This window comes from Astatotilapia calliptera, chromosome 16, assembly GCF_964374335.1.
Source record: "Astatotilapia calliptera chromosome 16, fAstCal68.1, whole genome shotgun sequence".
NCBI classification, from domain to species: Eukaryota; Metazoa; Chordata; class Actinopteri; order Cichliformes; family Cichlidae; genus Astatotilapia; species Astatotilapia calliptera.
Window position 1 is genome coordinate 1390001 of NC_137437.1, and position 17091 is coordinate 1407091.

At 44.3% G+C, this 17091-nt stretch overlaps 1 protein-coding gene across 2 annotated transcripts in view; it reads left to right on the plus strand.

Annotated features, from left to right (window-relative positions):
* The window catches only part of cntnap5a (contactin associated protein family member 5a), a 148400-nt gene that overhangs the window by 86578 nt on the left and 44731 nt on the right, over positions 1-17091 (plus strand). For both annotated transcript variants that reach the window (XM_026145972.2, XM_026145974.2), the window contains exons 9-13: positions 2759-2902; positions 3019-3184; positions 7155-7261; positions 11125-11244; positions 14783-14983. In XM_026145972.2, the coding sequence (XP_026001757.1) occupies positions 2759-2902; positions 3019-3184; positions 7155-7261; positions 11125-11244; positions 14783-14983 (738 nt within the window). The remainder of the gene's footprint in view (positions 1-2758; positions 2903-3018; positions 3185-7154; positions 7262-11124; positions 11245-14782; positions 14984-17091) is intronic.

A 17091-nucleotide genomic window follows, 5' to 3' on the forward strand; every position in this document is an offset into this window, starting at 1 on the left:
CACAGTGTGCGGTTGTAGCAGTGTGACACATTAGATCAAGTTAATGTTGTTTTATTCTATTTGTGAGTCTACTAAGAAGCTACTACTAGCTTAGCAAAAGGACTAGATGAATTGGTCTAGCATGAACACAGACTGACACAGGGTTGGGTCAGTTTCAGCTTCTGAATCACATTTTGATTCACAGCATCATCGGCGAACGCCAGCCTCCAAAAGCCTGTTTGCACTGCTGAGTCCTCCAAGGTGCTTGTTTTGTGCTCAGCAACCAATTTAATCTGTCTGACTTGTATCACCTTCATCCTGAAGAAAGTCGAAAATAATATGGCTTTTTCTTTTTTTGGGGGGGGGACTTGAGGGAAAATATCATCTAATTATCTGTATAGGATTCCTTAGCAAAAATAACAGAGATAAGTAAGATTGCTTGGGGGAAGTCAGGCTCTCAGCAGTTGGATGGCTGCAGGGAAATATAGATGGAGAAGAAAACCACAGCTCAGGGACTGTATTCCCTTTTATATAATTTGCCTCATGGTGCATTAAATTAAACATCTGCGCAAGGACATATCAGCCTTAGAGCTGCAGCCTATGAAGCCCGTGACCTCGAGTCCTGCAGTCGTGCAGAAACAATACATTTACCATAGTTAAAGGAAGGATCTGTTTATTGTTCGTGTTACCGTCATCAGAATCCCTCGTCTTTCTCGTCCACTTTTGGAGGTCAAACTGAAATTAGATATAGCGTATCATAGCATCTATACGCAGGAAACAACAATATTAAAGGCAGTGCGAGACAATCCCCAGGTCCTCGTCTCTGATGTGTGGAAACCCATCCTGTGGGAACATGCTGCACCAAGCACAGATGCAGGGTGGAGGGCATTCCTATATGGAGATGATGTGTGATGCTCTGTTAGCTGAACATCTTCTCTGTGATGCCTGGACCGTAGCGTGGGAGAGCCCGGTGTGTAAACGTGAGCGCGGCGTGCTGAGTGCGCGTCGGGCACAGCGATCGTCCGAAGCTTAAGAAATGAATCATAAACATGGAAACATGGTTTTAATTAAAGGCAGCTACAGATTCTCACCACTTTGCTGGAACAGTGTAACGATGTCAGACACCGAGCAGCATCACTCTCAGCGTAATCATTAAACTGCAGACTTTTGTTTTTCTCCAAAGTTGAACTTTTCCCTTCAGTTTCATTCGCACTGTCACATCACTGTTCCACTGCGTCCTCGTTCAGCTGATAGAAGAGCATTGGCAGGATGAAAATGGGCCCTGACAACGTGGGAGCTGCGTGCACGGGGACCTCAATGTGAAAAGAATTGCGTCTCCATCAGACTCGTCAGGAGACGCACAACATGTTGCATGAACACACTGGTGTGGACACGGGGCTGCCACTGACTCTTTGGAGCAGTGATCACATCCAAATATATTTTTTAGAGGCAGGATAAGAGTTGACCTGTTTTTACAGTTGAAACAAATGCTTGCGTCAATGCGATCGGCTGTTCCTACCCAGCTAATAGTCCCTGCAGCGTATCAGGTCATTGTTGTGCAAGTCCTCAGACTCATTTAGTTGTTCAGAGTCTGTCTTGTCCTGCTGTCAGACTCCAGCTCCTCCGTCTTGCACTGATTATGATCCTTATTCTGCTGAGGAGATGCTGTGACTACAACACTGGTGCTGTAGCACTGGAACACACTCAGCCCCGGGTTGGATGTGAAAACGATAAGCGCGTCGTGAGGATATCAGCTGACATGAAACACAAACAGAAGCTGCCTCGACTCAACTCTTAGCTCACAGGGATTATTAGCTGTACATACTAATGGCCATGTTTAGTGTGAGCGTTCGCCACTCTAACACTTTAAAAGATGAGCAGCAGCCACACAAACTGACTGGGCAGCAAGGAGACAGCAAACACATGGTGAGATTTATATTTCTGACCTGAAAGGAGGGAAGGAAACTCAGATTAATGTTGTCTGCTGTGGCAACTCTGCTTATTCCATGACACAGAGAAACTGCCCGCGGCCCTCAGACTCTTCTGGGATGCAGGGATCTGCTGCAAGTCACAGGCACTGTTGGACTGAGTGTGAGTGGAACAGAGGCGTGGGTCAGTCCTCCTGAAGGCTGCAGCTTTGTGATGATCTGTCACAGCCACTTTTACTTTGGTGAAGCACTTGGTGGCTTACAGGTTAAAGGTTTGGGTTAGGCAGTGCAGGCAGCTGTAGTAACCTCCTCAGTCATCATCAGCAACAAGGGAACAAAGAATCTGACTGACACATGTCAGAAGATATTCCAGATGTTGGTCTGCAGAGTCGTGTGAGTGTGTTTGCTCACATGTCTGCAGCCTTCTGACTGTAGGTGATCAGCTGTAACAGAGATGCTGGTGTCATCTTTAAGTGAAGGATGGAGAAGGATTGACTGCGGTACAGTGCTTACTTCACATTAGTGGAGGTAATGCACCCACGTTATTCGTTGACAATAATAAAGAACCAGGAAGAAGCTGACGTTAGTAATTTCTCCACATTTCCATATTCACTTCATCTAAATGATAAAATATGCGCTGAGTGACACGGCGGAGGAGGCAGGCTTTTTGTTTGGAGGCTCCGAGTGATGGAGGAGGCTGGAAGCTCTGCAGCTCCTGTGGTGTCCGTGAAAACAAGCGTGTGTGTGCACAGGAAATTTACTGGCAGCTCTCAAAAGTCTATTTTTAACAAAAGTAAAATAAATAAATATTGTTGTCTTCTAAACTTCCAAACTGAACCATTCTTCATCAGGCAGGAGAGTCAGCGATGGGCTGTGGCACTCTGTGAGCCTCGACGCCAGGAACCTACAGATCACTCTGACTGTGGATAACGAGCCCTCCTCCACTATTGAACTTTGGGAACAAGTGCAATCCAGAGGCAGCTTTTACTTTGGAGGTTCGTGGATTTACACACCAATATTAACATAGCTTAAGACGTTCTCCTTTACACGCTAACCCAATGTTTCCTGGGAATAAAAGCTAAAGGTTGTATCGTGTGTTATTTCCATCCAGGCTGTGCTGCGACTGCTCCAGACTGCCAGGGCTTTGCTCCGGCGTTCCAGGGTTGTATGCGGCTCATATTCATCAACAGCCAGCTGATGAATCTCAGTCATGTACAGCAAGGACTGCTGGGGAATTATAACGAGCTTCAGTTCGACACGTGCAATATAAAAGACAGGTAAAGTATCCTGAATGTGTTTGATTAAGAACATGGCTCAGACGTAGAGCTGCTGAAAGCATGCACATGTGACTGTTGAATGTCAAACATTATCCAAGATGGCAGCACAGCCTCATCCATGCCCACTCTGTTAATTTGTGGATGACAGCGTGCTGCCTGCAGCGCAGCCTGAATGTCACTGACATCTTGTCCTATAGAGACAAACTGACAGGATCGTCCAATTAAAGTGCAACAGAAAACTGGCGAGTAGCTTCCCTGGCAGAGGGCTATGCTAACAAGCTGCCTCCCTACTGTCCTGTGTGCCGCGCTCTCCCTCATTACCCCACAGCTGCGGGCCCTGTGAGCACCTTCATGTGGATCTTGTACAGGATTGAAGTAAACATGCAGACTGCTTTTTCTTCAGTTTCACATGTCTGCTGTCTAAGCCAGCGTTTGCAAACACAGGAGCGACGGCAGTCTCCCGTGTCAGTGAGGCGAACGGCGCGCTGCAGGAAGTGACCGAATAAAGAAGGCGATGCAGCTCCAGGAGATGCAGCTCCAGGAGCATGCTTTGGTGCTCTTCCACGTGATTTCATTTATTGAAGGGCGTCAGTCAAGAAGCAAACTGCCACTAGGATTACACAAACAGCATCAGGCTGTCTTTGATGAAACATGGCTGAAACTTGGGTGCAGATACTGCAGCGGTGTACAAACTCACCCTCCTCAAGATGAGTTCAGCCATCCTCTGTTTTCTTTAAGCAGCCATCCATACGTCCATTTCTACTGCTGGCCACAGGGACAGCAGTCTCACTGTAGTCCAAACATCTCCCAGCCTCTGGCTCTGAATCGGAGATGTTGTCAAACCAAGTGAAAAACATTTCCATCATGTTCTGGGCCTCCTCTTGGATGGACGAATTACTCAGCTTAGATGCATCCAGAAGGCATCCTGACAGGAAGCCTGAACCATCACTGAGGGAACAGCAGCTCTACCCTGAATCACTCAGATCCTCATTCAGCCTCTGCTGTCACTTTATCGCGGAGGCCAACATTTGGTGCATCTCTAAAGCTGAGCCAGGACACCCTTCAGCTTTTGGTTGGACCCTGTTCTTATTCAAATGATGACACATACAGCAGTACCACTGCTTACATTGTACCGTGTGGGCCAGAGGGCTGCACTGTGTAGAGTCACTGTTATCATCCAGTGCACACACTTCACAGCATGCCAGCCTGCACTCCCGTCTTTATGCTTGAACTTTAATTTAGGCTCCAGCAGCTCCTTGGGGAAACTCCTTCATCTTCATGCTAACTGTGTTTGTCTTTGCTTTGGTGTTGGCTTGGTTACGTATTTTGCACTGAATAACCATTTACTTCCTGAAAAAGATTGATTTATCAGGCTTAATGTTTATTATTATTATAACATTTAAAAACTTCAGGGCTAGCTTACGCCGTCGAGTTGCTATGATACGAGAGTGGGATGTTTGTTAGTGAGATCCACCTTGACCAGTGACATCTGATTTCTCACCCGTGTGGTGAGAGCTCGGTCCTGGGATGTATTTACTGGGTGAATGAGATCAAATGGCAAATTAACTGCTAATAAAAATCATTTGAAAACTTGAGGGAGGTGAACCTATGATTTCCTCGTTTCTGTTCTGAGCCTTTACTTTGACGATACGAGGAAATGAACTCAGACTGAAGCTTCTTTGCTTTCGGTCTAATTACACTGTGACTCACTTTATTGTTCGTGTGCATCTGGGTGTGCCAGCTGCTGTCATTTCTTGACCTGTAAGGTCAACCGTGCACACAACATCAGAAAATAGCCCGACGGTAATTAAACCGACGGCTGCAACCTTATCCGTGTTGCGGCCGGCCTGTGCTGCTGCAGTTAATAGGTGAGAGATAAAAGTGCATGAAATTATAGATGCATGCTTGAAAGGCTGGCAATTATGTGAAACTGAAGGAGGCTGGAGGACGGGACTATTAATCAGAAGAGTGCAGTTTAAAATTTTCCCTGAAACACGTTTTGTGGTGAAATCCTATTAACGGGCATTCTTGTCTGAAGGTGACAGAGATGCATTTATTTTTAGAGAAGCGCTGCCACGGCTCCACTTTCTCAAATTCAGACAAGGGCGCAGTGTGTGAGAAAGCGTCAGTTCACACTTGTTTTTATTTTTACTTTGCACAACATGAATCAACAGCAAATGAGTCTTTTGGGGGACTTCAAAGCTGGTGTTCATGACAGCACAGGAGCGAATAAAGGGGAACGTGAGCACGGCTCTTTCTTACCTGCTGGATAAAAGATCGGCTTTGTAAACACCAACAAAACAACTGCTTCTGTTAGTCGCTAATGCAGATGCCTGGAAGCCGCCTATTTATGTGGGTTTGTTTGTTTTTCCTTCTTTGTGGTTGGAAGTAAAGTGTTATCATCCTGAGCAGCTCCTAAAGCCTCAGTTGTTCTGAAAGCTTGAAAGAGCTCAGCACATCAGGAGGTAGCTACAGATTTTTCAATTAGTCAGCAGACGGGAAAGTTAATTAGCAAACGTTTTGATAATCAATTAATTACAAGCAGTCAAAAGACAGAACATCTCTGCCTGCAGCTTTTTCAATGAGAAAACTTGTTCTGTGTTGTTTCTGACATGCTAGCATGTTGCATGTCCTTCACTTTAAAATCGCTGCTTACAGTCTGAAGAGAAGGACCAATCATAGATGCATGCATAGATATACCCCTTTGGTAGCGGTGACAGAGGGCCGATCTGCTCAGCTCTGTGTGGTTTTGTGTGGCAGAGCATTTGAGCTAACATAGCATGCAGACGCTAACAGCAGCAGCATTTCTTTCTTTGTGAACCTGAGAAGCGTCATTACTGAAAAGCCTGTCAGGTCTGTGACAAACCTCTCCTTGGATGTGTGTATATACACATACAGCTGTCCCTCACTGGACAATCACACACTGTCCATAGATGTCCCCTCATCTTAGCTTTATTGGTGACTTTAGCTGGAAATGTGACTGAAGTGTCACGGTCGTGTGATGAACCGCCAATCCGACTCTGGAGAACGCAGGAAAACACGCATGGATGGGGTTTGAAGTGTACTCTGCTTCTCTGCTTTGTGACTAACTGTAATGACAGATGTTCATCATTGCAGATCCACTCAGTCCTGTTTTGTTTAAGTGTTCCTCAGACAGAGATTCATGGATCAGAAACAGCTGAACTGCAGTTCTGGCAGAATGGCAGATACCACGGATGAAGATCGCCGCGGTTAGAGCTCCAGATTGTAAAGCTAAAATCTTCTTATAGCACCAGTTACAACAACAGTTACCTCAAAGTGCTTTATATACAATATTAGAGAGAAAAGCTGCAGCAATAGATGATCCCTGATGGGGAAGCACTCGTGTCAGCGGGAAGGAAGAACTTCCTTTAAGTTTTATTTCACGAGCTCAGTGATGATGAGCGATGATGGATGAGGGACCGTGTACAGGGGAAGGCCTCGAAGGAGACTGGCCGGGCCGATCCCCGTGTACCAATGAGAAGTGAATGAAAGGAGGGGGGGGGACAGCAGGCATTCACACCCCTCCCAGCCTGAGGGAGGGGTGTGAATGAGATCCCGCTCCTGACATTCAGATAATATCTCCACTTAAATGTTTGCTCATTTAAACATAGCATACAAAATCATTATTTATTATTAGTAGGAATAAATTGAGACAGTAGAGTTAAAATTTTCTCACCGTTCGTTCATGTGCATGGTCTGAAGTTCAGCTGATGAGTCCCCAGACTGTGAAACGCTGGTGCTGTTGGTGAACGGTGTGTGCACATTATGGCTCTTCATGTAAAGTCGAGAGAGTCACCCCAACAACGTACAGTCAAGCATACAGTGGATCGAAATGTCGTCGTGCTGGATCAAAGGTTCAAACTGTGGAAATAAAGTGATTCAAATGTCCATATATCAGGTACAATCACTAAGTAAATGAGTGGATTCCTAAACTGTGCTTTCTTTGCAGATGCCTTCCTAACCTGTGTGAGCACGGAGCGCGCTGTTCTCAGATGTGGAGCTCTTTCTCCTGTGACTGCTCGGGGACGGGTTATGCTGGAGCGACATGTCACAACTGTGAGCACTTTGTCTCACTTTCATTTCTTCACCTCCTCTCAAAGCCGCCATTACATCCGCCGCACCGCCCCATTTAGTCTCGGTCTGCCGAGTTGTGTCATTCGATTCGGCACACATCCGCCAGCCTCGCTCGTACCTTTCTTCACCTGTGCAGAGCAAAAAAAGCTGTCCTGCTTCGACTTGACAAGACCTTTACAACCGATGCTGCTATTCTCACTTTCAAAATTCTGAGAATCTTTTTTCGCTACACCCTAAATAGTGTTAGACTGGCTGACTTTAGACTGACTCTGCATGTAGGAGCTTTTCCTTACGGCTGTCATTTTATGACATCGCCTTGATATTTGCTGTGGAGACGGCTGTTGGAAAGTATGTGTGAAATTCCCCTGCCCCAGAATACTGATATCTTGTTTATATGCAGGCAAACGCAGTCGTGTTTGGCTGATGGAGAGAACATGGCAGATAAGATCATCTGCTGAATTAAAAATAGGGCCTTTCATCAACTTCCCCGTAAACACGTGAAATCAACTTTTCTGTCTGGACTCAAAACCTGAAACCTGACAGAGTCTGAAAACACTCAGCAGATTCAATGACATTCAGAAATGTCTGGCTTCATCTCTGGAGTTTGCACACACACACACAAGCCCATTCAGCTATCTTAGTGAGGACCTTCATTGACGTCACGGTTTCCCTAGCCTGACACTAAAACCACATTTTGAGCCTCAAAAATGCTTCAAACTTGTGAGGACCGTGAGTGAGATTTCGGTGCTCACAAAGATAGCTAGACAGGAACACACACACACACTTCTCGTGCTGAGTTCAAACTGCATGACTGTGACAAAAAGGTCTCATTTTGCCCTCTGGGTGGTTTTAGAAAACACTCCACTGGACAGCACCTTACTATCCTGGTTATACTGGCTGGCACTAGCATCATAACTGAGACTTGTTAGCTTTGACAGATGCAGTGGCTGGAAACATTCATTAGTAAACTCGAGACTTATGTGGCCAAAGGACTGATGAGGTATTTGTCATCTTTCCTTCCACAATCCACAGATTCACTGATCCTCCTGCAGTGTTTGTGTGTGTATGTGAGTCTTTGGCCAAAGTGTTCTCCAGGTCAGTTTCAATCAGACTGTGTAGCTGTGAACTGATTTATGTTTGTGCATCTATAGATGAGAATTTGTGTCTTTCTAAGGCTACGTCCACACGTACACGGGTATTTTTGAAAACTGAGATTTTCCGTTTTCGTTTTAAAAAACAATCCCGTCCACACGTAAAGGCAGAAATGAAGGAAAACGCTGCTATGAACATGCCAAAGCAGCAGGTGGCGGTAGATTCCTAACCGTGTAGAAATGTTGGCCAATCAGAAGTCTAGAAGCCTCGGTGGGAAAAAGTAAACAAAGCTGGGGCATAGAAGCAGAACAGTCGTATGTGTGGACGGACAGTAACTGTGTGTGTATATGTAAGCATTTAAACACTGCAGAGAGTAGAATTAACAGTATTGTAGAAATTCATTTCACTGAAACAATAACATGGCGCACACTGTGACGTCAAAAAAGGCGCACACCTTTGACGCTGCGTTTTCTCCGTTTTTCTCGTCCACACGTAAATGCAAAAACGGAGTTTTAGAAAATATCCACCCTGGCCGGAGCTTTTAGAAATCTCCGTTTTCAGTGACCGAAAACGCCGTTGACGTGTGGACGAAAGGTGCAAACGCATAGAAAAATCTGCGTTTTCAAAAATACCCGGGTAAAAGCTAATTACTGAGTTCTTTTCCTTTGTAACCACACCCTAACAAAAACATGATTACCGTATTTTCCGCAATATAAGGCGCACTTAAAGTCCTTTACTTTTCTCAAAAATCAACAGTGCGCCTTATGTATGAATTCTGGTTGTGCTTACTGAGCTCGAAATAATTTTATGTACACAGCGCTCAAAAATCTGTCAGAAACCGCACTGCTTGATGGATTGTTGGAGCATTATGGCTAATCTGGGTCTTAAACTCTGTCTTCTTCAGGTCCCAAAGTCAAACAAACACACAGCATCACTGAGAGTTAAAAACTCGCTAAATTCTTTCATCTTTAATAAAATGATCAGTGTTGCTGCTCTACCAGGTGTAACAATTAAGTTAAACATCAGGCATCCATGAAAACAGGATTTATTACATTTAACGGAGTCAGAAGTTAGCAGGAAGTTAGCTCGCTAGCTTCCACCGAAACATGATATAGCATGTTCTGACTGAGAGATTTCTGAGAAATTAAAACGTACAGCTCTGCTATCACTTCCAACATAAATGAAGACAGAAAACTAAACAGCAGTGACGTTTGTAGGGTTACTGAAGTTGGGCTAGCTGCTATATAACGATGTGCTACGTGATCGCTAGCAACACAGCTATGTTAGCATAACATAAACACACTGAAGCTGGAGGATGAACGCTAACACTTTTCCACTCGATAAAAGTTAAAGAGACAAATGTAATCGCATGGCAGGATGTTATAAAAGGACCAAACTTCAGTCAGGAGAACAACTGAGATAATCCATCCACAATACGAGGTTAGACATTAATCGTGGCTCAAAGAAGTGACAGTTCGCCTTGTAACCGGAAAGTTGCGGGTTCAAGTCCCGGCTCGGACAGTCTCGGTCGTTGTGTCCTTGGGCAAGACACTTCACCTACCGCCTACTGGTGTTGGCCAGAGGGGCCGATGGCGTGATATGGCAGCCTCGCTTCTGTCAGTCTGCCCCAGGGCAGCTGTGGCTACAACCGTAGCTGCCATCACCAGTGTGAATGAATAGTGGTATTGTAAAGCACTTTGAGGGCCCTGAAAAGCGCTATATAAATGCAATCCATTATTATTATTATTATATACTACAACAACACGGGAATAGAGCCGCTGTGAGAGAATTCAGCAGTAATGAATCAATGGCACGGAAGTGGAGGAAGCAAGACTCTGACTGTTTTGTTTCGTGTAGCCGGGCTTATAATCCAGTGCGCCTTACGGTCCAAAAAATAACGTTTGTGAATATTTTTTACAAACACACAAGGTTACAAAATTCATTTCACAGCTACACCGTCTGATTTACAAGTACAAAATATTTATGAGCACAGTTTGAGCCCATAGGGGTCATGTCTGTTGTTTTAGAGGTAGTAACCTGTGAGTTATGATGGAGCATGAACAGGATGAGCTACTATGTCGCTGGTGTTCTGGTTCTTCAGGCACTCGGGGGCATCATCCTGCCGTGGGTCTAAACTAAAGGTTCGTGCTGTCATGTTAGTCTTTCGCCTCATCTGGCTCTTCAAAGCAGATCCTGTGGTATCTAGAGGAGCTCACAAAGGCCTGTGCTGTCATGTAGTTTTAATTGTTCTCCTTGAGTTTTTTTGCTTTTCTGTATTTGGATGCTTTGTGATGTCTCTGCCATTTATCTCAGTTTGTTACATTGACTTCTATTTTTGAAAAACATGGCGTACAAATAGGCTGACTTGACTTAATTATTTTCATCAAATAATAGAAGTTATTATGAAGCCAGCAGCAGGCAGTAACGTTTGTTTGCTGTCCTTTCATCCCATTAAAATGACAGTCACTGCCACAAACAAAGGCCTCTGTTAGTGTGTATCTCTGTGAAGATGTTTAAGATGTTCCTTGATGTGAATCGATTTGTGTGGAGGACACTGGTTCAGGATGTTGGTGCCATAATTAGCATAAAGAAAAAAGCCAAAGCATGGACATCGTTCACTTCTATAATACAGCACAGAGTTCATACATTTAGATAGGTTTTGTGTATTCATGACTCATCCAATCGAGAGCCGTCAGAGCGTGGGCTGATTGTTGGACGACTGACTGATTTCTGTCCCACTCTGCATCTTGCAGCCATTTACGAGTCTTCCTGTGAGGCCTACAAGCTGAGTGGCAGCTCATCGGGCTTCTACTTCATTGATCCAGATGGGAGTGGTCCTTTGGGGCCCACACAGGTATACTGCAACATGACAGGTGAGATCATTGTAGACCTCGTGTTGTCACCTTTTACTCCATTCAACATCACCCGAGAACACAGAGAAAGCTCAGAGTAAAGAGTGCACTGGCTTATAGATTAGCCTGCATTGATCCAGAGCCAGCAGCAGTCTAGGCGACCTCCTGAGGGTTTTTAAATGCATGTTCGGTGTGTGTTAAACACAGATTTAATCTTTCATTTGTTTCCAATCTTTTGGTTCTTTATGTATATGCAGCATGCTGCCTTTTGTTGCCTCGATCTTTAATCAGAGGGAAAGGTTTTCATGGTGTCTTCATGAATGATGCTTCAATTAAAAGGTCATCTTGTCCACTCAAGTATGGCTGAGAGCAGAAATGTGGGATTTGTTGCTTCTCAAATCAAAAAGATTACAACTTGGCACCGGGTTAGTTCAGTCGGATGAGCGGGCGACCGGCTGGGGTCGAGTCCGACCCGTGGCCCTTTACCGCATGTCTTCCCCTCTCGCTTCCCTGTATCCATCCAATAAAGCCAGTTAAAAATATATTAAAAAAAGATTACAACTTGACAGGCTTAGAGATCTTGAGCCCCCTCCCAGTGGCCTCCAGAGGCTCGGGTCATTAACGTCAACAAGGGTTAATCCCCTGCACAGTGCATTTCATGACAGTAATTCTGGATGTTTTGGATGCAGGGCGAGTCACGGTGCCATGAAAACGTTTAAACTGTTAAGTCGTTTGAAGGAATGCATAAATCTGCACATTTCTTGGGTAAAAGTTTTGGTTTTGACCTGATCCCAGCTCAAAGTCACGTCTGCAGCATTCGCCGTGCTGCAAACAGGAATATCCACATTCATTTTCACAGAAATTTGCCCATTGATTTCTGAAATCTCGGCAGTTATCTGTTGCTCGTGGAGAAACGAGGAAAGTTACGTCGAGGCAGAGGAGTCGATAAAATAATTACGAATGTCGCTGTCGGCAGCACAGATATCGACAGTGATCGCGTGGCACCAGGCTGCGTTTGGGAGAGGGTTGGTGTTGGTGTTTGGGAGCTGTGGGAGCAGACTGATGTCACCAGTGTGGGTGTTGTGATTTGGGAGCCAGAAAGAGCTTTTGATGGCACAAACACAATATGCTCTGTGTCACCTGAGATGTGACTTTTGACAGACAGGCAGAGGGACACGAGCTGATCCACAGTCTGCATGACATATAGGACAAAACATATTGAGTTTTGACACTCTGGAGGCCGTGCTCGTCACCGCGCTGTCACAACTTTCCCAGCTGCTTCGTCCCTGCAAGGTTAATGTAGCAGTGATGACATTACAGAGCGAACGTGGTGTTCTCTGCTGCTCTCGTCCAGGGTTTGTTTTTTCAGTCGTCTCCTTGAAAATCTCAGTCGTTCTGCAGCAAATATGTCTCAACTTGACCTCAATTAAGGAATCCATTAGAGATGTAAATAACTGTAAGCCTGCCAACCTGATGAGAATAATCATGAAGTAGGACACAGCCGTCTGATTTTATCCAGAATATTCTGTGTTCGTATGTGGATACGAATAAAATCAGGTTCTTTTTCAAAGTGTAGGGTTTGAAGTAGAGATGGACCGATCCGATATTACGTATCGGTCCGATACTGACCTAAATTACTGGATCGGATATCGGAGAGAAATAAAAAATGTAATCCGATCCATTAAATATCACGAAAGCACCTCACAAAACTTGCCACACGCCGTAACTCAGCTCATAACCGTAGCACGTCGCAGCAGTGTGCGTCACCTGATAGAGCGGCTGTGTGTATTTGTAGCCTCGCTACCAAACCAGCATTTCATCTCCGAGGAAGTTTTCCCAGAGAGAAGTAAAGCAAGTGTGTAAGTTCATCTCTGAATGTTTGTAAAGCATTCCTGTGTTAAGCTTAACAACCGATATATGGAGCGACTGCCTCTCTCTCCCTCCCTCTCCGGCTGCTACTTCAATCGTGACACTGATCAATGATCAGCTGATCGGCTTTTCTGTCGCGAGTCCGTCTCTCTTCTTTGTTTATCGCCCACTTTGCACCAGAAAGAGGAAACCAGCGGCTGAACAACCGCAGCACGTTTAAGCTTGATCAGCTGTTGTTAGAATGTATTTAATATTACTTTCTACACCAGGATCCTTTTCTACAGCTGACGGCTGGTAACTGTGCAGGGGCGGATCTAGCAAAGTTTAGTCAGGGGGGCCGATAGGGCATGAACAGGGAAAAGGGGGCACAAAGACATACTTTTCTTTCTTATTCTCATTTAAAATGTCGAGCTTTTAATAAATAATTATCTGAATCTTACACCCAAAGTTTTAATCTGATGTAAAATGTATAGAAGTCCATTACTGTATATAGTGACTGTTAAGTCTAAAACACCCCAGTAAGCTGTAGTACGTTTTCCTTTGGGTACCATCTGTGCAGTCTGCAGTTCTGTTGAACAAAGATGTTGAATCTATTTAATTATTCTTGAAAAAAATAATTTATTTCTGTGCATTTTTTTTCACACTGCATTAAATTAAAGTTGATTATGTCGATTAATAAACTCCCAGAGAGCAGCCATTTGGCTTTAGCATCATGAGGTGGAGGGCGGGGGGTGGATCCCTTTTTTTTTCGTCAATAACAAATGATAAGTCATGTCTTTGTTTGTTTGTTTTTTACTTCAGAGTTTTGCCAATCAAGTCATTTTCAGTTAGCCCTTTATGCACGTTTTGCATAACTATTTTTAAATCTCGGTAGAATTGCGACCACATAAACTAGCACAATAATTTTTGTTGCATATGAAACCGGAGGAGTTGTACTTACATCTTATGCATTCAGCTTGTCCTCGGTCACGGTTTCCTTCCACATGTAGCTTTGCAAAAATTGCATAAAAGCATTTGTAGCAACAAAAACACAATATTCCAGAAACAGGCTTTGCCGATCTGATCAGCTGTTCATAAGACTTCCTACTGGGAACAGACGTCAGCGCGAACTATCGCATGTCCGCCATTACCGTCCCGAAACGCGGTAGTTTTTTCCTATAGAGCATTTACAAAGATATGCTGGTGTTTTTAAAATTCATGTCTGAGTTTATGCCTTTGTGAATAGTTTCTGGGATGCTTCGAACTCAAATTACACTGGAAACAGTTCATTTCGATGCACATGCTGGTTTTTTGCAAATTTGCATTAGAATATTTATTTTTGTTTTTCCTGCAGTATATAAAAAGAAAACTATGAAGACACTCAAAATAAATTTCCTGTGGTTGGAAACTATTTCGTGCAACTTTTTTCTATTTTCAGTTTCGGGTGATGAACCTCTTAAATTTCTCTAACTAGAAATATTTGTAAAAAAAACCAAAAAAGATTTTCTATACGATTTTTTTGTAGTTTATTCTACTTTTTTGCAATTTATGTAATTACTACGGACTTCATGCATGCACATTATTAACATTTGGGATATAACAGTTGTGTTGATGTATAGCAACTTGAAATGCTCCCAAACTACAGCATGTATCTTGGTGCAGGAGGTGCTGATGTTGGCTTCACAGTAACGCGGGAACATTTTTCTTGCAGAGAAGAAGGTGTGGACCGTGCTGTCCCACAACAGCACAGCTCCGGTCACAGTTCAGACCTCATCCCTTCAGAAACCTCACGTCATGATCTTCAACTACAGCGCTTCGGCCAAACAATTACGTGCCATCGTATCTGGGTCAGAACAGTGCCAACAGGAAGTGGTTTACAACTGCAGGAAGTCCCGTCTTTTTAACACAAAAGGTCAGTGGCTGTCCTAAAACATGTCCCGTGCTGTCACCAGTACCACATCACTGAGAACAGCTGCACTGGATTCAGACGAGTAGACACTGGACACGTGCGTCAGCAGAAATACAGGGCAAACCTGTTTATATGCTCTTACATGCATTTGCTTGCTGACCCCACGGCTGGCTCCCCCCCACTGTGGGACTGAGTGGTGTCATCCAAATGAAGCAGCTGAACGTTGTGTTATTTGTGTTGCATTGTCAGGCTGTCAGCCCGGGGCCACGTTGGAAGCGGCTGCCCCCTTCAACATCCCCTCGCCCACTGCTTCCCTACTCTTGTTATAGTTTAACAATAACCTGAAAGGCTGTGTCCAATCTTTTGGTGTACATTCATCTCAGATCTCTGGCACCTATGGTGTTCCAAACATCCGAGCACTCGCGCTTAAAGCATGAAAGATTCATGATTCTGCTGTTCCCTGGGTAGCATGTGTGCACAAACAAACAAGTTCATTATCACCCCAGACATCAAACAAGAGCCAGAACAGCGTATTTCATAGCTGCGTGAACACTCGAAGAAACAGTCGGAGTTTTGTAACGGCCGTCTTTGTTGTTTGGACGCTCGTATCTCCCGTGGAAAAAAGGTCAAATGTCTTTTTGTAATCCACTTCTCTGAGCGTGCAGGTATAAACAGCATCCATTTAACCAACAGTGTTACTCAACAGAATATGCAAATCGCTCTTAGACGAGATGCCACTCATCGTGCTAATTTAGCAGAAAAAACAACAGCAGTAGCTGTTCAAAGGGGCCGCTGGGTTTTCTGGTGCAGCCCTGCCAAAAACATCTGAAGTTCACCTCCAGTTGTGGCGTTTTGCTGTGCAGCATGTCCTCTGACTGCCAGCCTGAACACAGATGTTCAGTCATGTCCTCGTACTGAAACCACGCAGCCCTGGTGTGATTTGCATTTTAAACATGTTGTTTTTTCTTTATTAAATACTCATAATGAACTCAGTTTGCTTTGAGGCAACTGTGGCTTTTAACGTGACAGTGAATTAGTATTAAACATTCACAACAGCGCTTTAATTACTCGTCTTTTTGATGTCCTATTCAGCAGTCTTCTTTGTTCTTTTCACATTTTCTTTTTTATCTAGCAAGATTTTCCTGTAGATGCATCCTTTATGAACTTACCCTGGAATTTACATCAGATGGCTCACTTTTTAAACACTTGTTTTTAAAGCTGTGCTAAAGTGGCTCCTAGAAAATAGAAAATAGCACCAAGTGAAAATTGGTTTGTCAGCTGTTGCACCGTCAGGTGACTTTATATTGGGACATCTGTTGTCTTATTTTTAACACAAAAAAATTCATTATGCAGGAAATCAAATGAATTCAAATGATGTCATCATTGATTCCAGTGTGGCTCTCAGCACCACCTGCAGCATCACAGCTAAGCACACAGTGAGTGGAGTCAGGCGCGAGAGTTCGTGCCAGACCGTCCTCCGTCCATGCGTCCACTTATGCTTAACAGGATTGGACGATAGGGGCAGCGCCACCTGTTGCCGGTGTGTGTAAAACGTGGGGCAGAATATTTGAGCTGTAACAGCAGAAGCTTTGTTTGTGTCCTCCAGCTGTCCTGTTGTTGGCCCGTGTCCTCCTTGTCCACCCCAAAGAGGACATATTTGAAAGAAATAGCGCAACAGCCACGTGTCTCTGCAGCATCAGGTACAACCATCAGACAGGTTACATGACTAAGACTGATGGTGCACAGTGTGATGTTGCAGTGAACCTGTAAGATTACTAAAATGGTAAAAGGTAACTGCAGGTGCAAACATAGACAAATAATATGGACAGAAGTGTTTCTGTTCTCTGATTTTGACTGGAGGACAAACCGAGACCTCAGTGTTAATTGAATTTAAACAGGCTGTGTACTTGGTTTGAATGTAATCCAGAGTAGCTGAGAAGCTTAGAGAAGGTTGTAGTCGTCAGGCTGTTAAGGTGCAAAACTTAATGAAGCCTGAAGCATTGTCACAGGAGTTTTCTGGGATCGTTGCTGCCAGCAGCGACAGAGGTCAGTGTATTGAATCTTTTTATCTTAAAATCTGCATCCACTGCAAAACGCAGCATCACCCAAGC